Source organism: Cygnus olor, chromosome 1 (assembly GCF_009769625.2).
Source record: "Cygnus olor isolate bCygOlo1 chromosome 1, bCygOlo1.pri.v2, whole genome shotgun sequence".
In the NCBI taxonomy this organism is placed as follows: domain Eukaryota; kingdom Metazoa; phylum Chordata; class Aves; order Anseriformes; family Anatidae; genus Cygnus; species Cygnus olor.
Window position 1 is genome coordinate 93,720,416 of NC_049169.1, and position 22,195 is coordinate 93,742,610.

Genomic DNA, 22,195 nt, shown 5'->3' on the forward strand with positions numbered 1-22,195 from the left:
CCATTGCATGAGGCTTTGGCCTCATTTTTCCCTACAGCTTACCCTGGATCTCTGTCATTTTGCAGCAGAAGGCAGCTGCTTTTTTCTTCTCTTCAGTAAGGAGGCATGGCAGGTCCTTGGGGCAGCATGAGACATAATTTCTTGACCAGACAGACCTCATGTGGGATTAAGGAGCAAAAAGAAGGATGCTCCACTTAAGCCAGATCTCTGCCAGCCAGTCATGCCTGGTACTGAAAGGAGCACTTTTACAAAGGGTGATCCAACCCCAGGAGAGCACTGTGCTTGTTTTCCCCCAGTCTTCCAAACACAGGCACTGTCCCATCATCTAGCATGACAGGAATACATGACCCAACACATGCTTTCCTGCCTAAAACTTGCGATGTCCATTGGCAGGCCTGCTAGACTAGCAGAGACAAAAGAAATTCTTTTTTGCTCAGGACTGGAGCTTGTGCTCTGATGGAGTCCCCTATGTCTCAGGGGACTGTGGGACTGGCGCCATGTTTCCCTGCCTAGCAGAGTGCTGAGGGGACGTTCCAAATATTTTTATCTGTTTGCTTCTTCATTTCACTGGTTGCTTTTCCCCTCAGAATATCTGAACTAAGTGTCAAAAAGAGGTTTGCTGAGAAAGATGAACAGTTTGTTCCTCAGGTGGTTTCCGTAGGTGGAATCAAATGCTCTGTTACACCTACTTGCACTTAAGGACTAGAGTAGGTGTTTTCTGTTATTATGACTGAAGTTAAGGAAGCTGCAGTCTTGGTAATAGGGGCATAACAGCTGAGCAAGCCTTCTTGCCAACCCTACGAAACAGAAACCAAAATGCTAAAGCCTCTCATTTTGTGAATCCGTGTGCAACTGGGAATGGATGGCCACTGAAAACATACACAAAAAGTAGAAGCTTGTGGGATTGTTCGTACTACTAACAGCGCCTAAATCATCTTTAACCTACTCATCTGTGATTGAATTGTCATCTGACTGGTATAATTGTGTGCTCAAATCCTAGATGCAGTTTACAATTGCCACCTTTACTTGAAGACATGTGAACAGAGGGTGATAGCCTTCAGGGGAGTATATATCAACAGTTCTTACTCCTTACTCTCTAGGTTTCAGTACAAATAATGCAAGGCAAAAATCTTTCCTCTGTGTGTGTTTGTGGCACAGAGAAACCACATCATGCAAGTATCTCAATGAGACCATAATGAGAGTGGTATTCTAGAGAATACTAAAAGTTATCATTACATTAGTACCTTCTAAAACCTTCAGACTATGAAAAAAACTTACAAAGTCTACTGAAGATTTAAACAGTAAAAAACCCTTCCCCTCCACTACTGCCTGAATATAATGTGAGCTGCTTCTAGAGCTGGAAGCCTTTTCAATAAAGACTGTTCCTTGTTTTGAGCTTACAAGCATTTACAAGTATGTTATAAATTGAAAGGCTAGCATGTCTGCTTTGCTTTGTCAATCTTCTCCTTGTGTAACACAGATCCTAGTAGTCATCACAAAACAGAACAAAAAAATTTAAGAGAACAAAAATTTAACAGAACAAAAAATTTAGAAATGTGTCTTTGAGGAGAAAGAAAATGCAAGGATCAGTTGTATTTCTCACAAGAATTCAGCATCTGAGTTGGGACTTCCCGAAGACTGACCTAGAAAGCTTCTAAATATGGCCCTCAGAGGTATTTTTAAATTGTGGCTGTTCTGCACTGTCGTACAGATTGATTTCTGTTATGTAGCTTCTAGCCTGAATATCCCACCTATTAAGTTGCCCTCCTTGGACAAACCTCTAGGAACCCCTGTGTTAAATAATCATCCAAGAAAATCTTTATTTTGGAAGACAGACTGAAAAAGATAATCTGTTTTGTCGAGTATTACCACACCTCTGCAAATATACAGTCTCCTCATCTGGATGATCTCATGCATATATCTGTCAGAGTTCTTGCTTTGCTTTGAAACAGCAACTGCAGCAAAACAGTAATATATGTAATGTATAAAAAGTTCTTGGGTAAGATCCAGTACAAGCATCTCAGGGTGAAATCATTCTTAATATTAGTTAACAGGTACTTGGTGTTTGGTCCAGAGAAACTGGTCACAAGTATGTATTCCTGAAGTGAATGGAACATGTGAGCTTGGATGTTGTGTGAATGTAGGGCAAGGAGACATGGATCATAATTTGTCTCTCACCAAGAGTTGTCAGTACATTCCTCCTCCATTTTTGGCAGTGGATTGTTGGTACTAATATCTGCTAAACAAGTAGGAACTCTTCAGCACTCCTTACCAAAGTAACCTCATCCAGATACTCCCTCCCTGCTCTTTGGGAGAGGGGAGAAATATTGGAAACCTCTGGCTTAAGGAAAAGCATTTGATACTATAGAAGTGAAGGCCAACTAACCTGCTGGAGCATCACTGGAAACCTGAATGTTCTGGCAGACATCATCATTTTGGGAAACTGAGCAGGTAGCATCTCGCAGAGTGTCATGGTCTTTCTCATGTGGTAGGAAGTGGCATTGCTGCCCTGAATACAAAATCCTAAATGAGAAAATGAACAAAGTAGTGACTCCATAGAAGTAAATATCTTGTAAAAAAGTAAAAAGCAGCATGGACACAGTACATATTGCACCACGTGGGAGTGCAAGGTAGCAAGCAGTATGAGTCCTTTGGGGAAAGGGTGTTGCTGTTTCCAATGAAGGAGATAATACCTACCTATGATTATGCCTAAAAGCGAGCAAACAAACAAACCCCAGCTTACACAATTAATGTTTTTCAATTTTCAAAACTCTTGTTCTGGAGAGTTTTTGCAAATGGGTGATCCAAACCCCAGGCTGATCAAATATCTGATCTACCTCCAGTCGCCTTGGAAACAGGCAGTGCCTACTGTGAAAACTGTCTGGCCATGGAGGATCTAGGATAGAAGTTCACGTGTAAAATAGACATTTTTCCTCCTTTTTCCTTGCTCAGAGCAGCAAATTGAGAGTCCACAGTGAAGTCCACACATGCAACCATATGCATACTGTAATAAGTACGTTGAGGTATGTTATGGCAGGTGGCAGTTTAGGGTAAATGCTACTCTGGACCTAGAATTGTCTGTGTCTCTCCTGCTGTAACAAGAGAAAAAAGATACCTTCACACTCCATAATGGAGAACATGCACCCACACGATTTTAGCGCCTTATTTAGTCCAGTCAGTATTTGTGGCCCATGGTAACTATGTTATACGTCTGTTCTTGTTTGCATCCGGGAGGTAATGAGATTGTACAGCAGATATATTGACAGAAGGTGTTTTGTTGTGTTTTTTAAGTTCTTTTACATTTCTTCTGTTCTCCATGCAGTCCACTTAAATTATCTGTGTGGTTTTATTATTGTTGTTTGTTTGGTTGTTGTTTTTTGTTTTTTTTTTTGGGGGGGGGGGGGGGGGAAGGCACATCTGCAAAAAATCCCTAAAAAGTAAGGAGTTCTTTGTTATATTCCCAGATCAATTCTGTTTCCTCAAAACATCTGTCTGCATCCACCCATATATGTCATCCTATTCTTTGTCCCTAATCTGTCTTTGATATCTCCAGGCATCCAAGAGACTGGCCTTTAATCTTTCTTGAGCTCTTGAGAGTTACTCAACAGTTGTGCAAAGCTTTTTTCTTTCTCCTTCTGTGAACATAGCACGAAGTTAGGAGTGTGTAACGCGTCAGGCTTTTCGCTTTCGCCAGGGGCTGTGACTTGATGGGTTTGAAGATGGAGAGGGATGTTCCTTGCTGCATTCAGCACAGATGCCTAAGAGTCCTTTGCTCCTTCAGGCCTTTCAGGATTCTTGTTGCCCCACAGGGACTTTTTTCCCCAGCTCTCCTTACCCTCTATTGTATGGTGAGGTAGACATTGTGAAATGTACAGGGCCAAAATGGACAGTAGCCCTGAGAGACAGTAGAAAGGAAAAGCCCTAACACGTTGTCTGATTTTCTTGCTTCTTGGTCAGAGGCCATTATGGATCTAACAGTTCGTGGTAACTGAAAAGTTACCCCTTCTGTCCCGGTTCTTCACTGATTGTTTCTAGAGAGATTCCAGACTAACCACCTCTGGCTTCGTTTCAAGATCATAATCTCAGCACTTGTGATTACACAAAGGTAGGGTCCTCAACTTTATGCCGTGGCTTGATGTTCTCTTTTCCTGGAAATTAAGCTGTGTCGAATTAAATGTTTGCATCAGTGCTTTCTTTTCCAAGACGCACGGTTTGGTTTCAAAGATAAATGCTTGCTACTGGGGCAGACGATGTGCTAGGTTTAAGTTCACTTCAGAAAACTTTTTTCTTGGAGTGGCTCATGTAACTTGTTAACACACAAGAAATTATTAAGCTTTCACTTCCTCCACTCCCATTTCCTGTTTGGATGTTGAAAGGAAGCCTTAATTGCTAATTTGTGATTAGCCAGCAGCCCAGAGTGAACTTAATCCTGTGGGTTTGCACGGTACTTGCCCGTGCACATACTGCCTCTCTCCAGAGCAGGCTGCTGAGTCTCACGCTTCACGGTGGGAGCTGTAAACAACCTGCTCTTCTTCCTGTGATTTCACTGCTTGTGTTCTGCGAGCAGAGGTAGCGCTTGGCCTGCCAGCGCTGGAGGAGATGTGAAAACATTGGATGCTGCAAGAGGGGAGTCAGGAGTTTCTTCAGTCTTGCTTGCCCAGGAGATGGCACTATGCAATAGTGGGATTTTTACCTGGTGGTGGTGGTGGTAGTGTGACAGGGTCGTGGTGGCATGAGACGTGACAAATGAGTGAGATTCTGGACTCAGTAAGGGCAGAATGACTTCTCTTAGGTCACAGCACTCTTTTCTGTGTAAAATGTATTGTATTCTGTGTGCCGTAGGCAGGTTGGGTTTAAATCTGCTTCGCCACCCCCATGCTAGGGAACTGACCTTCATGTGTACTCTAACGTAATCAGGACCAGAGCTGGGTTGGCAGGTGAAGTTAAACTTGCCACAAGTTAAGCTGTGATACCTTTTGAGCAGCTTTATCTCCAAGGTTTTGTGCGTTTTTTTTTGTGTCCCCCTTGATACTTCCCATCCCTACTGACAGCAGAGCACAAACAAGAAGTATGCACATGTAGTATGTGCCTGAAAATAACAAGGGTTTTGGGAGCCCCTGTAGGATCCCTCTTTCTGTCCTGGGTTTGGTATGCTCCTGTTGGCATACCAGTTGGTTTGGTTTAGTGCTGGTAAATAAAACCCAGGGAGCTTTTTTAAGGAATGTATGACCCCACCTGCAAATGCCTGAGCTACCTTGTGCTGCCAAATGCAGGCCAGTGTGGCTGAGATAAACCAAGAAAATCTGGTTCGTCTTCCTTTTTGTAATGTTGATAAGCTCGAGACCATTTCCATTTCTCCCTCCAGTAACAGTCTGAGATTGGGAGCGTGTACAAAACCTGAGGGGGCTTCTGATCTTGGAAGGGACATGCTGCTTTATAAAATCTAAGGAAAGCTGTTTCACCTTACACTTTGAATTCTGAAAAAGTTAAAAATGGGTAATACTTTCTTACCACACAGAGGTGTTACAAATGTGTTCATAATATACTTTAAAGCTAGAAATACTGTGTGAATGCTAAATATTTTTATTACTACTAATTGAATCTTAAGTGGCCTATACATCTGCAAGAAAAGCTTCTTAGCAAACACATGCCCTTTGAAATAGCCTGACCCCTTCCACTTTTTCAGAGACATTAATAGTTTCCTGGCTCAGCATTTTAGGAAATGTCGTCATAGTCTGGAGGAACCAATAAAAACATAAGTCACCTATTTTGTCTGATCATTTTATGCCAGGATATTTGAAGCTGGAAGCTGTGGAGGGGTAGGAGGGGACTAATTTGTGTGGGTGGAAGATGTAAAAGTTTTAATACCATTTTAGTATAACTTTGCATATTAAGCTTCTAGAGCTGTGTGAGAACTAGTGTTTTTGGAGTTCACAGGCAGGGGCTCAAGATAGCTTTAGCAACTAGTTAACTAGTTTATCCCCTTCCTAAACCGTATTGCTTCAGCGCCTGATGAAAGGATGACGTGAGCATTTTGCTGGTTTCAGGCTTGCATTGTCCTTTAATAGAGGCAAGAGAGCTCTCAAAAAAAAAAAAAAAAAGGCAGTGCCTTAAAACAAATGTTGGTTAAAAATATGATGCAAAAATGACTAGTAGGACAATAGCTTTTTGGGCATGGTCAATGCAGCCTGTTTCCCACTAGTAGAAAATGCAATTACTTAAATTAAGGGCCTACTATATAAAAATCTCAGTACAAAGTATTGTAACATGACATTATGAAAAGCAAGCCATGAGTGTCTGTCACAGGCATGCAGTGACGCTGTGCTCCTTTATGAATGCCAGTGTTTACAATGGGCCAAACCCCACCATCCTTACATGGTTTTGATTCTCTTACTGAGGCAAAGCCTCCAGCAAGTGTGTCGGTGAGTCCTGACCATAACCTCTTGAGAGTAGCCATGCATGGCAGTTTTTCCCCTGCTATGCTGTCTCCCCCTGCAAGTTTCCAACCACCCCTCAGAGGAGGAGTGATCTGTGTTGTTCCTGACTTACACTCGGTTACATGGAGCTGGAGAAGACGCCAGTCCCCATTGATCCTCTGCCTCTTCCCAAGGTATCCTCCAGAGAGAACCAAAGTTTATACCCATTTTGGGAGGCTGCACGCTGTATTTTCTCTTCTGAGTTCCACGGGCATTGGAGACCAGTCTAGTGTTTGTCAGTATCTAGATCTAAGAACTGAAGGATAACACTTATTTCATCGTCCACAGCTATCTTTTTGGAAAAGAGCTGCAGCACTGAGAGACAACCACCACCACTGCAAGCTGCACCATGATGTCTTACGCAGACTCTCCCCTCCTTACTCAGACCCTGACCAGAAAAAGTAAAGAAAGAGTCTCTTCAGCTTGTGCTGTAGCCTCAGACAGAGCTGGTGTGCAGTTGTCATTCACTAAGAATTCAAATTAGGTTTAGGCTCCAGTTCATGCACCGCAGACCCACGTTCAAAAATCCTTAAGGATTTCTGAAAGATGCAAAAAGAAGGTATGGTTCCTGAGTTACCTTCAGAATCAGAGCCCAGCCTGAAGGGGAGGTTGCTACTGATCTACTGCTTTTACCTTTTACAAATCAAACAAGGTGTTACCACAAGAGCTACATGGGAGGCCAACACCCCACAATGAAGCTTGATGTTAACTCTCACCAGATGTCTGTCCCATGTGTTTCTGGAGGCTTTTTTCTCCTCCTCTTGATTTGATGTGCCAAATGCTGGTTCTTTTTCTCCCACCCAAGCAGAGCATGCATGAATCAGCCCAGTGCTGGAGGTGATGTATCCTGCTGCTTTCCACTCAGGATGGCCATTTGGAGATGTTGCATTTAGATTAGCAACAGTAGCTCCCGCTTTCTGCTTGGCCAGAAGACTGTGATTATCCTTTTCTTCCTGTGTGTTTTGTCAGGCCAGGCCTAGATTTGTCCCTTCGAACTTGGCTGTGCAATACCCCTTTCATATACTGTCATGCACTGGAGCTGTTCCTGCGTGCATGGGAGTCCCCTGGATGTCAGGATCCTTCAGCACCGAGTGAAACCAGGGTTGTTGCTCAGCCCTAGAGCACTGTGCTCTGTCTCCAGAGCCTTTAAATGTCTTGGGACAGCCAAGCTGAGGCACGTTTCTTTCCCAGAGTAACACCACTGGTGTCCTGAAGAATCACAGGCATTGAGCAGGAGGCATAGGTGAAGGGAAGTACAACATCGCTCTTGTTGTTGCTTATCCCAACAACAAATTCAGAAAGAAGTGCCTGTGGCAGGTGTTCCTAACAACTATCCTGGGGCTTCTGAGTTTGCCAGACTCCCTCTCCTATTGCAGCCTGCCATGCTCTGATTTCATCTCAGTTAAGTGGGTGTAGGCCTCAGGGAAGCAGAGAATTTTGGCTTTTTCTCTTATCCCTGCTCCTTGAATTGTCAGGGTCTGGGAAAGGAAGAGCTCTGCTCACTTACATAGTTCATTCATCTGCAACGGGGAGCTTTCTGATCTGTACTGACGTGCAATTAAATTGTCATGAGCTGTGCAGGTACCTGTGCTTTCAAAATAAATATCTCATTCTTTCATCCAGCAGAAGAAATGTGACCTAAACAAGAAATAGATTTATCATTTTTAGTTCCCAAGTTGACCCCTGTTCCCCGCAGGGTTTTGCTGATAGCCAGAATTTTTTCATGTACTGTAGATATTTTAAAAATAAATAAATTTTAAAACAACAGTGAAACTCTCCCAAACTAAAATTATTCAATCCCACCCAAAGAGATTAGTGAAACTGAAACTGGCTAGCAGACGAAGGCCAACTATTCCTTACACCGTATTCATATTCTTGTGTGTTAACATATGATTTGGCGATAGCAGCCATGTGAAAATGAATCTGCCCCTTCTGTTAGGCTGAATATCCTGTGGTCTCCGTGTTTACAGCAGATGTGAGGAAGAGGCCTTGTCTTCAGATGTGTCTGTGCAAGGCCCAGAACACTTCTGGCTCTACGTAAGTAATAATAATAATAATAATAAGGCCAGAACCTCTCTGCCAGCTAGTGAAATGAAAATGCTGTGCTTCACAGCTATGTCATTGGAGAATTATATTTCATTAGAGCTGATATTAAAAACTGTGATGTCAGTTCTGAAATGTGGCTGACTTCAAATTTGCAAAACACATAGGAAATTTTTTCGTAATGTGTTGTCACTTTAGAAGTCTGGCAGTCCTTTAGGTTCGCTCATAAAACCTTAAGCTCTCAAAAGGGGAAAACCCCATGGCTGTTTTCCCCAAATTTTAAAAGCTTCGCTCCTACTGCAAGTACTGTTTTTATAACGCATGTGCAAGTAATGTTCTGGATGCTTTAAACAGCAGCAGTGGTTAGGACCCTCAAACTGGAGAGCTTGATTGAGTAGTCATGAGAAATAAGGTATTTTAGACATTTAAATGACAGCTTTTTAAAAGTTGGTGAGCATGACAGAGAACAGCGGTCTCAACTGTTACTGGTTATTAAATGCAAAAGTCTCTTCTTTTGCCTTTTCTTCCCATTTGGTGGCTTACAGACTTGCTTTTCTGGGAATATGTGCATAGCAATTACTTTGAGTTGGTTTCAGTGGGTCACGAAGCTGCAGAGCAGTTCCCATGTTAATGTTGTTTTCACAAAATTCTGAAATGCTTGTAAATCAGACTTGTCTGTCTTAGTCATGGTAAAGACGTGGGGTAATGAGTGTGTCAGCTTTTCAAAGTTTCACACTTGTAAGACTTTCTTAAAAGGGAAAAAGTCTATTTAGCTCTTAGCTGCTTGTTAGACAATATTTAAATTGCTAATGCAGTATGCGAGTAAGACTACGACTGTTACAGTTAGATTTATTGTAGGAGATGTAAGTAATACGTTATTCTAGGTGGGTTTTTCTGGTTTGGGTTTTTGCTCAGATGTGGAGAACTTGTGAACATACATACGTTGTAATTTGCTATAATAGAAAAACACATTATGGTTAAACAAGCATATCCAGGTTGTTTGTGGACTGAAAATGTAATAATGGCTAGTTTCCTACAGATGTGTGTCCTTTTCTGCTTGGGTACTTGGAGGTCTGCAGTGACCTAAGCTTCACACTGTGTCCCCAGTCTGAAGCTCCTCCAAGCAAGCGACCAGTCAGCAGCAATGTTGGTGCTGTATCACCAGACAGGACGTATAATGGCAGAGTTTGCCTATTTTTTCTTCCATGCACACTCTGATTATAATCTCTCTCTGTCCGTACTGACTTTTCACCAGATTTTTAGGAACGTAGTGTTTTCAGGACTTCTCCCTCCCTTTTGGAATTGGCCAGCAGTGGTAAGGGATGACGTCTTGACAGACCATTTAAAAAGTATCATGGAAGACTTGCTTCTTTAGCAACCAGTCTCAAATCACCCTTGTAAGTCCATTCTTACAGGTCTATCCAACTGTGCACAGCATTTCTGACAAATTTGAGCAGTGAATCATAGCAGCGTGAAAGCTGTTCAAGCAGACAGTGGTGAAATGCAAGGTAATCCCTGAACGGGCAGATTTAGCTGTTTCATTTTGAATTTGTCAGCCGATTTGTATGAGCAGGTTGTTGTCTCCAGGGTGGAGGCAAGGAGCGGGGTGGCTTGTGTAAGATTAGATCAGCCTGTGGGGTTGGGGTCTTGTTAAGGGTGTTGGTGCTAGGCTTCTCTGTTCCAAGGGGGATGGAAATGAGACAGGTTGGATTTGGGGAAGTCCCTGAAGTGTGCATCTGCTCAGTTGGTTAACTTCATGTGCTCAGGGACTGTAAAACTAGGGACAAATACCTTGTTTCTCTCTCTTTCTCTCAAAATAATAACAAAGGCATTGGAATACTCCCTGGAAGCAGAAAACATTCCAAGCTTTCATGGGTATGTGGTCAGCCGGCTCTTGCTTGTTCGTTCCCTTTACAAGCAATGCTCTTAATTGGGTGAAGTTGCTACTCCTTGAGGTCAGTGTATGTATTTACTCTTGCAGTTGCCATGGCACTAGTAAGGCAGATATCTTCTGTAGATGTGTTTGTGCTCTTATAAGATGTGGGGTTTTATTTTCAGCACTATATTTGTAACATGATAATGGTTGTGGTATTCTCCATATCTCACCAAAGCAGCCCTTATTGATGTTCTGCATTTGATTGTTTCTCATTTGACATACAACCGTCTGTTTTATGTGACCATGCTTGCATCCATGAGAAGTAGTAGCTCGTAGGGCCTTTGTATTTTGGATATTTTATAGGTTAGTAGACACTTATGGTTAGAGACATTATGTCATGGTTGCGGTCTTATATAAACATAAACTGTAGAGCCTAATCTAGTAGCTTTTAATACAACTCAATAAACTTGGCTGAGCTACAGCTTATCTTCTAAGGAGGTGCCTGATACTGATTTAAAGGCTTCAGGTGATGGAGAATCTAACATAGATTAACCATGCAAGTATAGCTAATAACTCGCTGCTGAGCTTCGTGACTGTTAAAAAATGTAGCTTTACTTAAAACAAAGCGTAGCAAAACAACAGCAGCAGCAGCAACCACAGCCAAAATCAACCATCTCTTTTTTTTTTTCACCCTATAGTGAGATTTTTATCATGTTGATAGAAATCAAATATCTCAGTACTTTAGCTTTTATTTTTTGCTATAATAGAATTAATTTTGGGAAGCCTGAAAGGCTTTCCAAGTAAGCTTCGCAATTTGGAGTTTATTGGAGTTTCTAGAAATGAGTCGTTTGTGGAGTGGCCTGAGACGCTGACACCGATGCTGAATCTCAGCTTTCCCCAGCTATGCGTACCCATTACTTTAATGACACCTGTAGCTAGAATCAATGAGAGTCACACAGTTTTACTGTCTGATGTTACTGCTCACTGCAGAAGAAACTGAATATTGTAATGAGGTTTTCGGAAGAAATCCTGAAGGCTGTCACACTGCATATATGCAGGATTCAGGTGTAAAATAGAATTGAAGAAAGCAAGAATTTTATAGAATTTTTTAAGTAGGATTTTTATGTTGCTGCTCTATGGTTAGCCCCACCAAACAAAGCAAACCTGTTGTGCCTTTTGATCTTGCTGTTTGTGTTTGTTTTGCCTCTTTATCTATTTATTTGTTTATTTTAAGTAGCATCCTCTACGAGTTGCTGGTGGCTATCTCTAAAGCCACTGAGAACTTTGGAAATACGTATCAACTTTGAAGGAAATGATGAAAATGGAAGAGGTCCACAGCTACTAAAACAAGCTGGGCTGTTGCTGGGTCAAAAGAGGCTTGTAGAACAGTTCATCGAGATTTTAATAGTGAATATAACAATGCAGAAGCATTATGTGCTGCTGCAAAATGCTGTTTTTGAGAACAACAAAAACACCTATTTCAGTTTCAGCGGTGACAGGCCCAGAGGCTGGGTTAGGGGTGGCAGCAATCAACCCGCCCTTCGTATGGGGTATCTAAAATTTAACATAAAAGGAGGGTTGGAGGGATGCAAAAAAAATCCCCTTCTGTTTACTTGATATTTTCTCCATGCTGGAAAATATTTTGTGGCCTCTAAATTAAAAATAGTTAAAAATGGAACCATGCTCTCAACTGTTTCCTTAACCTTGCTAACCTGAAGTCATCCCTCAGTATTTGTTCAGGCAGACAACTCAGCAAAAACCCCTTTACTCTTTGCCAAGTGGAGGCTATTTAAAGAAGAGGGAGCTGGTTTTTGTGTCACGCCTCTTCACATTGGTATGTCTCATGGGTTGTTTCTTTTTTTTTATTAAGTTATCATGAGATGAACAGAAGAGACTGTTTTTCCCTATATAGGTATACAACGCTTCTAAAACTCAAGACTGGTTTCCTGCCTGTCAGTATGCTCAAACATTGTTCAAGTTGATGAAACTTGAGTGAGATTGAGAAGCAACCCAAGCTCAGGCATGGCTGAGGCAGGTGGGTTGGCATTCCTTTCTGATGAGCCATTTCCCATTGCAGATATAATCGGAAGGCTGTTGCCATGTTTTGTTCTTAATTACATGCAGTTTATAAGACAGTTCTTGTATGTGTTTGACCATGTGTTCTTGGATGATTTGAAGTTTTTCAGGATTTGGGGTTATTGCTGCTGCAAAAGGCTTTCATAACAGCCTTTCTTGTGTGGTTCTCTGTGTTATTTAATGTTTATTTTTGAAATTATATACATCACTGCCATTTCCTGGCAAATTATGAAATGGGCTTTCCAGTAATCAGTGTTGTTGGGGTTTTGGTGGTTTTTGTTTTGGTGCCTTTTTTTTTTTTTTCGGTTAAAAATTGATTCTTAATCATCTCTCTTTTTTTTTTCTTCTGGTGTGTTGTTTAAGTGATAGACCATTATTATTTAGTGATGTAGAAAATCAATAAATTTACACCTTAATTCGCTTCTTCAAGGAGTATGCTATGTATGGAGTATGCTAACCCAGACTCTGCTTAGAAAACAGTAAGAATTTGTGCTCTCAGTGAAGAGATAAGTTTCCAATTTAAGAAAACAAAGTGAAGAGGACTGCAAGTTGTCTGAAGGCACTTGAGGCTGCCCCTTTCCAGGAGTCCTAGGCAAGCAAGGTAACCCACGACATGCAGGTAAACAGGCATCAAATAGTATCTGCAGCCCCTGGAACCTAACGCAGGATAATGCTGTTGCTTATTTGCTTGCGTAAGACTCTCCATGTCCCTAGATTTCCAATTCTTATGCTTTGCATAATCCTAATGAAATTGTTTGATGACATTTAGGATTATGGTATAGCTTTGCTTTTTTTTTTTTCAGCAGAAAAATGTTTTGGCTCTTTAAATTTAAAGAAATACCAACATCAGCTCAGCTGAGCTCACAGATTCACATTTGCAAAAATAAAGATTACATAAACAGAAATTTTTCCCCACAGTTGTCAAGAGTGGTCCCTGTAACTTCCTCAAGCTTCTGTGTTCAGTCCTTGGTCAGAAAAGGAAAAGTGACTTTCATCCAGGGTGCAGTCAGCAAGCCCGGCTTTGCTGGCCCAGAAGGGCCAATTCTTTCTCCTCTTTCCACAGTAATGCATTGGGTCAGCTGAAACAATCTTGTGTGTCAAATCCATCTCGTGAAGTATTGTTTGGGCCAGGCTGAAGATACGCAGGGTGAACATTTGAAGAATTCCAAAGTTCTAATTTAGTGTTAATAAATTAAAGTTGGTGACTGCAGAAAAATGCTTACTGCATCCCCCTCTAAAAAGAGGGGTATTGGAATTCAGAAAATTCACCTTTGCGTTTAGCTGGAATTATTTTTTCATGGTTTCTGTGAGGATTGTTTGGTCTGATCTTGGTGCCTCTGTTTGTGTTTCTAATACAAATGCCTTTCATTCTTCCTCTAAATTATACCAAATGCTCATAGGGAAGAGCAGATGTTCTCCAATTAATCAGGAAAAAAATTGAAAAGGAAAAAAAGCTGGGAGGGTGTTTTAGATGCCAGGTCACTCTTGCAGGGAAGGTCTGTTAGGTATGTGAGAGCAGGACAAAGGCAAGTGGCGTGCCCCAGCTCCTCCCAGGCCATCAAAGAGGCATCAGCCCACCAAAGGCCCAGCTCCACAAACCCAGAGGAGCAAAGGGCACAATGGCAGGCAGGAACCCAAATTGAGGACCCAAAGGAAGGGACATCCTGTCTGGGCCCTTCCCAAGGCTGTCCCAGGAGAGCCTCAGCCCCAGTGTCCAGGTCTGAACCCCATCAAGATGAGTCAATGCCAGAGCACCTTTGGGGCTGAGGGGGTTTACTGCTGAGGTGCATAGGACACATGACGGGGTGCAGGGCAAGAGCATTTGGGGATTGCACAGGACTTCTTATGGGATGTTAGGGGAGGTACCAAAGGGGGTAAAGGGTAAAAATATCCTAACTGAAAGATGTTAGAGACTGGCAACCGTGTATGCTTTTAGGTTTTGTGCAGTGCCAGGTGAGCTGCTGAAGCTTGAGTTAGTAGTACTGGCATTATGGCAGTGAAAGAAAGTGGTATGACCAAACTGACACCTTTGAGCATTGGCAATTAAGTAGTGACATCCTATCATGCTTCCTTTAAGCCACTTGACATCCTTTTTATTCCCTCTGTCTTTACATTTTGGCTGCACCACAAAAAGTCTGTAATACTCTGCTAACAGGATTAGTAGCATTAGAACACAACTTCTGTCTCTTGATGGACATACTTGTAACAATTCGTTGCAGAAAATGAAAGCAAAATGTGTTATGAACTCCAAAGATTGTTGAAATAATATATGCTGCTTGTTTGGCGCTGCAGGCAACCACCTCTTTCCTTGATCAGCAGCTAGTTCAGCTCTTTAGAATTTGTCTGGTGGTAATTTTTATTCACCACTGCTCTTGTAAAGCATCTGTTAATCATGGTTACTTTCCTTTCAATTTAAAATCTTTCTAGAGTGGATGACTATACACCACTCATTTAAAAACTTAAAGGCAGCTTCTTTGCCTCCTGTCTCCCTTTTTCTTCCTATCTCACCCTCCTTTAAAGGGGAATCTTTCAAAACAAGTTTCTAGCTTGACTTTTCCTCCACTTGAAAAAAAAAAATTTGCAGTTCAATAGAAGACGAAGAGAGCAGAGTTACTGGAAAAATTACTTTGGTCACCAACCAAAAGGAAAATCTGGACAAGCAGAATAATTAGTTTGGAAGTTGGCCAAGCTAGCAGTGGGAGAGGATGGACAAGTTCATTATCTTTTAAGGAGCCCGTAAGTGCTAAGACTTGAGTTTTACATCTTTATTAAAGAAGACACCCTGAAAAACACCATGGAGGAGGGAGTATGGAAGGGGAGGAGGGCGTTCATTGTTACTTCAGTAAAATAGAAGTGCTTGTTGTAAGTATGGTATCTTAGGCATTGGTTTTATGCCATGCAAGATGAATGCACCCATGCTCTCGTTGCGAGGTCAGATGAAGTGACTAGGTACATTATGATAACATTTTGTTATTTTATTTTTGAATGGTTTGTGTAGAGCTCCTAATGAGAGTGCTTTAGTGCAGGGCTCTCTTTTAATAACACCCCTCGGGTGCTGATGTTAAATCTGGCTGCGCTCTTGAAGGGTTTTGATGATGGATTGCCTGGAAACTGTGAGCTCTGACCTCTGTAACAATGTCAGTTTGAAGCCTGTCTTACAGGCATACTAAAACGATTAGATCTGGTAACTGAAGCAGCATGTGAGATCCCACCATTTCTCTCAGTGGCTGTGTGAGAGGCCGCCATCTCATCATGCCCGTTGTGGCATTTGTTTCATTCTAGCAGTGGAAGCTGAATTTGGAACAGTTTTCATTGCAATTGAGAAGTCCCTCAGGAGGGAGCTCTACAATAGCTTATTTAAGGGGGTTAACTCCTTGATAATTACACAGTCAGCTCTCGCTTAGCTCTGCTGGCTACCTGGGTTTAGATTAGCAAGATTATGTCTTCTCCTAACAGCCTCTGCTTCATCACTTGTGTGTGAAAAGTTAATACAGAGTGAGGGATGAGCTAATGGCAGTGCCCGCTGCTCCTTAAACATGCACCCACTTCTTACAGAAATCCAGTCACTATTTAGTTTTCAAGAAATAATATGGCCTGGGTGTGCTTTAGATTAATTTTACATATGGTTAGTTGGCTTTGTGTTTTAGTCTTGTCTGGTCATCTTTTCTCAATTTGCCAGCAAAATGAAGAGTTGACTTAAGACAGTTCTGAGCTGAGTTCTGAACTTACGTTTTCGTCTTAATCTACCTGAACTCTTTTGCTTCAGTGTGTTAAAACCTGTAAAATTATAAACCCACTAGTGGTTTGCTTGTTTGTTTCTGGTCGTACACTTGATGTTAGCTGTCTTTCCACAAAAGAGAAATGGCTTGACTCTGAAATAAAAAAAAAACAGTTTTTAGGGCCATTAATCAAATGTTGTTATTTAATCTGCTCGAAAGTCATAGAAAGAAACACCAGATTAAATATTTGCCTCTTTGGAAGCAAATAAAATTACTGAAAATTTGTAATAGAACTCTATTAATAAATTCTGAAACTAGAGTTATAGGATTGTTTGACTTTTTGTTCATATTTTGTGGGTGCACTTGAGGCCATTTGAGGGAAGTACAACCACATTGCAGGAACTTACTGAGTTTTGTGTTTTAGCTTTGAGTCTTTCGATGCAAGAAAAGTTACCTGCTCAGCAAGATTGTCACCATTTGGTGCTGAAAACAAAATGTACAAGTTCTGAAGGCTTTATTATTAAATTAACTTTTGTAATTAGTCTAAATCAGGAGAATGAACCACTCCTGTTTGAATTTTTTAAGGGTGCTGCATGGAAAGTAGAGAGGTAAAATTATTCTTTAAAGAGTGTTTAGGCCCTTGAAAAGTTTTTTTTTTTCTTTTAATAACTACAACATTAAAGTCTGTTTGCAATCTGAAAAGAAGTTAAAACTTAGCAACATTTTACTTCATGTTGCTATATTTTATTTTTAGTTTCGAATCTCCCTCAATTCAGTGACCACTTGCTTTTACTACCAGCTCAGCAATGTTTGGGTGAAAAGAGCTTGCTAAGATGATTGGAGCAATGCAAGAGAGATTAGTTAATAAAGGATCAGATTTGGGTATCAGGGACGTCTTATGTTTCTGTGCTCGTTTAAAGACGGTAGCATTGTGGAGGTGATGAGGGAAAATATTCATCAAATTTGTCTTTCTTCAGTTTCCTTCATCTTTGAGTTTGTGGAAGCCCTCTCAGACAGAGCACCTTTCACAAGTAGTGATGGACACCCAACAAGCATACACCTCAGAACTGATGTTGCAGTTTCACCAGATTATGGAAGGGTCTACTCCCCCTCATGTGAACCAGTTCTTTTGCTGGTAATTTGAGTGTCTGTTTATTCCTTTCAATGTCTTAGACCTTTCACCTTCCCTGTTCACCTTTATCAGCTTAAAAAACAGTGGAGCCAGATTGCAGAAGGCATGTGAGCATCACTCGTGGCATCCTCCACCTTACCCGGATCCATGAGTGCAGCAGCCTAGAAAGATGAGCATTGCCTGACACTGTTTAAATTAGTACGTAGCTTGATGTAAAAATTGTGTCCAGCAATGACAAAAAAAGCATATTGCATCCTGTTTTGTTGAGGTTGATGATATGCTCAGCAGAGATTTCTATTCCCAACTTATCTGGGTGCAGGCTGAAGGAGAAGGAAGTAAACTCTGAGAAGCCCAGAGCATATCTAAGGCACGTGAAAGTCTCTTGGGGGTTTGCTTTCCTTATCTCTCTCTGTTCCGTCTGCAGTTTGTTGAGGCCAGCAGCTTGCAAGGACTTGCCATAGCACTAGCTGGGCACACACCCAGGCTGTGGGGTGCTGGGGATGGGGCAGGGGTCTGGGGCCGGCTTAGAGCTGCTGCAGGTCTCTGCAGCAATTGTGGTGTGGATGCTCAGAAACATACTGCTCCCCGGTCTGTAGGGTGAAATCACCCCATGCTTCCCCCATCACGTTCCTTTCACATCTCTCAGGATCCACTGACTCAATGTTAAAAAAAGACTTGCAACACATGCATCTATTCAGTCCCACTCTATTTAGTACATGACTCAATCTGTGGAGTGAAACTCACGGCATGAGTAGGGAAAAGCTACTATCAGAGGCACTTTTTCCCCTTAGACATCATCTACCTTTATTGTAGGCAGTTTATCTCCCTGTCTCTAACTACCTTCTGCTTTTATTTTTCGTGGCTGGGACACGGTTCTTGTTGGTGATCATATACTAGCTGGGAGGCCACAATGTGAGCATGGATGTGGCTGCTTTTATTTCCCTTTACGTGAAGAACGAGAGGCATCAGGAAGTATTCAGCTATGCTGAGAGAACAATTTCTGGGCTCGAAAAAGAAACTAGAAGCCCTTCTAAGAAATGAGTAATTCTGTTTTGTTATCCCTATCCTTGGTGAATGCAGATTACACTTATCCCCATGTGCGGTGCTTCTGCTGCATTATTGGGGTACCATCTTCAGAGCTGCTGCTTCTCCTACAGTGTTATCTGTCCCACACACATGACATGGAGTATGTTTACCATCAGTCTTGATAATGGATGCTTTTCTTCTGCTTTCTCCTTGGTGGTAAGCACATGGACTAATTTTTTTTAAAGCAGACTTTTAGCTATATAACATCGTCTTAAGGAATGAAGAGGTCCTTGGGTAATGCCCAGGCTAGTCAAACATTTTCGTAGTCAATAAATTACTGCCAATGCGTAAAGATCAGTCTTTTGTGAGATTAAACCCAGATCTTTTCATATATGTATATCAGAGACTTGGAGGCAGTTTTTTGGTTCCCAGTTCTACATTTTGTATTTATATTCATGTCCTTAGAGACTTTTAAAGCATCTAACAGTTCTCACTGGAGCAGAGACATTCGTGGAGCCTTGTCAGATAAGCTGTGGACTGTGTAGTTCAGTAAGATGCTCATAATTCAGCAGATGTGCAAGCACTTAATTCTTTCCTTCAGCTGTAGATCTTTTATTTTTTTGTAAATATATTTCCTCTTTTTTTGTGCAAAATCAAAGCCGTTCTGTTTTTTTTTTTTGCTGAGTTTTTCATTAAGGTTGTTCAGTACTGGTATTTTCTCTGAAGTTAAGAAATAATATTCAAATTATATGTGTAGTTCTAAAGTGCTGCTTTACATTTTGGGGGGAAGAGTGGCTTAGCTGTTCAGAAGAAAAAACTGCTAAATTGTCTGTAGAATTTGTGACTTACCATTTTTTTTTTGAGAGAAGTCTGTTACATGTGATGTGTTGTATTGATGTTAAAACGTGTTTGTAAAGTACCATGAGAGTGGGAAGGTGCAATGCTTTGTAAGAAATCCCGAGGGATTTCTAGTGAAATTCTAGTTTTGGGCAGACAATTACAACATTGTTCAACATCATTGTGAAAATGTAGCAAAATACTTTATGTATATATTGAGGAAATTCAATGTCAGATTCCTTTTGTGTTTTTAAATGGATACATTTCTGTAACTGGGATCTAAAATTTGGTCTCTACAAAAGCAATAGGAAGTTTGCCATTTAAAGCAATGTGACTAAGATTTGGCTTATGTCTTAAGATAGGGCTTATGCTTGGGCTGGATTTTTCTCTCAGTCACTCTGGTGTAGCTTCAAAATGGTTTGCTGGTGATTTGCAGTAGCCCACAGTAGTGGGTTACTATAAATAAAAGTTCTCCAAAGAGATTTAGTATTTGTTAAGGAAAGCTGTGGGAGGATTGTCTCTGTTAATTCCACATCTCAGGCTATCACAGTAGAAGAGGAAAGATGAGGCTTTCCCTAGGCAGCTAGGACAGAGGTACAGAGAACTTCGTAGATCAAAACCAGCTTACGGAGCTTGACCCAGGCATCACCTGAGAGTAAATAGAGAGTATGTTTCAAATTTGTCTGTTTTCCATTTGTGTGGGTTAGTGGTGAAATATTAGTTAAGATGATTCTAGTAAGATAAATCTTTATCTCAGATGCTCTTGCAAGTCTGCACTGGCCATTCAAGCAGATCTTGTGGCTAGAAGTGCAGGAAGATTCTGGCTTCTGGTAGTGCTGATGTTGTAGAAATAGGTCACACTCTCAATGTAATAGCTAAAGCAAGCAAGTGGTTAATGCTTCAGGCCTTCCAGCTGTTTTGGCATTAATTAAGAGAGTGAGTGGAATTGATCAACATGTTAATTATTCTGTTACATTTTTTTCAAAAAGTAAAACTCCCAAATTACAGTAATTTTGTGAAAGTGTTGCAACAATGCTCTTTAATGAGATCTTACAGCAAGAGGATGAAAATGACTGTCTGTAGTGGGAATGCATGACTTACTACCAAACATCAAGAAATATCCATAATAGGAATTTTGTTTTATAGCCTTTCTAATATGAAGTCAACAGATCTAACAATCCTGTTACGCAACATATTTATGCACTTTGCTAAGTTTTGATCACTAGACTCCCCAAGGAGTTTAAAAGAAAGGAAATAAAAAGCCCCTGACCTCATGTTGCTGACCTCCTTCCAACCTGCTAGCAGCAGCTCTTGTGACATTTTATTGTTTAGGGAGCAAAGTATGAAACTGTCTGCAAAGGCATGGGATCCCAGCTATTCTGCAAAAGATAAAAAGTTTCTGATTGTTTTATAGGATATATATTGCCGGTGCTAGAGGCTGTGAAATTTGCACTTCAGTTTTTGGAATGCCCCTTCAGACATTGGCCAGGGAAATACATTTAAAATGTACTTTACCTAGAATACTAAGTGAATCCCACAAGGCTTTAAATAACCTGTGTTATAACGTCACTGTGGTTACACATGAGAATAATTAGTAATGCCGTGTTCTATCTCCTACATGACTGGCAGGGCTTCAGAAACACTGCGCTCTGGAAATTCACATTAAATATTTTTCCATGCTTCAGCTGACTGTAAGTCTTGTTATTCATTTACTTTTAAAACACAAAACAAAAGAAATTATTAGTCACTGGAAGAAAATGTAATTGATCTAACTGCTGTGTCGGTTCAATTTTCAGTTTATTGCTTTTAGCTATAAACACGTATTGGCCGTAGAATTCCTTTGTGCGAACAGAAGAATTCCTGTTTACGTCAGAGGCACGGTGAAGACCCCCAGTAGGCTAGCAGAGCTAATGGCATCGAGGTGTGAGAGAGAGATGGGAGCAATCGGGGCTAGCTAAAGGATGGAAAGAGTTGGCAGATTCAGGGTGAGGAGCTCAGGAGAAAATAAGGACCTGATCAATTTTAACATACACTACAGAGAGTTGCAGGGCAGTGAGGTTTTAGGCCTAAGTAGATGGAGCTGCTTACAGCATCTTTATGAAGACTTTTCCTTTACTTCCTTGTCTGTAGCGTCTGTGCTAAGAGAAGGGCAATTTATTTCCTTTACGGTATCTCTGGTTCATCCTGGAGTCATTTAGTTGGGTGAACCAATTAAACGTCGCGCTGGGAAGAGTTTGTGAAATATCACATACTTTGAGCTTATGAAGCTTAAATGAGGTGTTTGCTTACCCAACACTCTTCCTGCTTGCTTGCATTCGTGACCTAAAACACCTGGTGATGCAAGGTCTTGCTATTGTACTAGTTTCATTTCTTGGGTGGCTGCTGCTTTCTTAGGAATATAATTTATTGCTTTTCTGCTTACTTTTCTGCAGCTATGTCAATGTAATGTAACACAAACTTCAGCCACAACTAAGAGCTGTGTATCGTCTTGCACATGACGAGCTTTTGTCCTCTTGAGTGCAAGATAGAAAAAAAGCAATTTCTCCCCAACTCTTGTTCGTTGATGGCTAAGAGCAGTGTAGGTTTCTACAGCTGTCCCCACGGAATGTTCAGAGGGTGTTACTGGGAGCCAGCTGTAATGAGCTCCTGTTTACATGCTTCCTGGAAATCAGCTCAAGTGAATATGCAAACTTGGCCATCTTTTTCATTGAAAGGCATCTAAGGAACTAGAGTTCAAAAGTAAGTTAAAAGGAGAGTGAAACAGATGTGCTATGAATAAATGTTGTTATAGACACATTAGTGCCTGAATATATATTTTTTCATTTATACTTTGAATAAAACAAATATGAAAAACAAGGCATAACCTCATAATAAGCCACCTAACTGTATATCATTGGCTTGTATAAGACAAACATCCTTTTTTAAAAAAACAAACAAACAAACAAAAACTTTTAAACTCTTTGCTACCTTTACTTGTTCTGCATTTGGATTTGTTCTGGATTAAATTCTT

The 22,195-nt window shown here is 41.0% G+C and overlaps 1 protein-coding gene across 4 annotated transcripts in view; it reads left to right on the top strand.

Annotated features, from left to right (window-relative positions):
- Window positions 1-22,195, top strand: part of CMSS1 (cms1 ribosomal small subunit homolog) — a 239,978-nt gene that overhangs the window by 154,998 nt on the left and 62,785 nt on the right. The window contains exon 1 of one of the 4 annotated variants that reach the window (XM_040545304.1): window positions 12,315-12,430. The exons of 2 other annotated variants lie outside the window; for them this stretch is intronic. In XM_040545304.1, coding sequence (XP_040401238.1) covers window positions 12,418-12,430 — 13 coding nt within the window. In that variant the 5' untranslated portion in view covers window positions 12,315-12,417. Of the gene's footprint in view, window positions 1-12,314; window positions 12,431-18,276; window positions 18,565-22,195 lie in introns of those variants that run through there. One more of the 4 variants, XM_040545303.1, reaches the window with a different exon arrangement.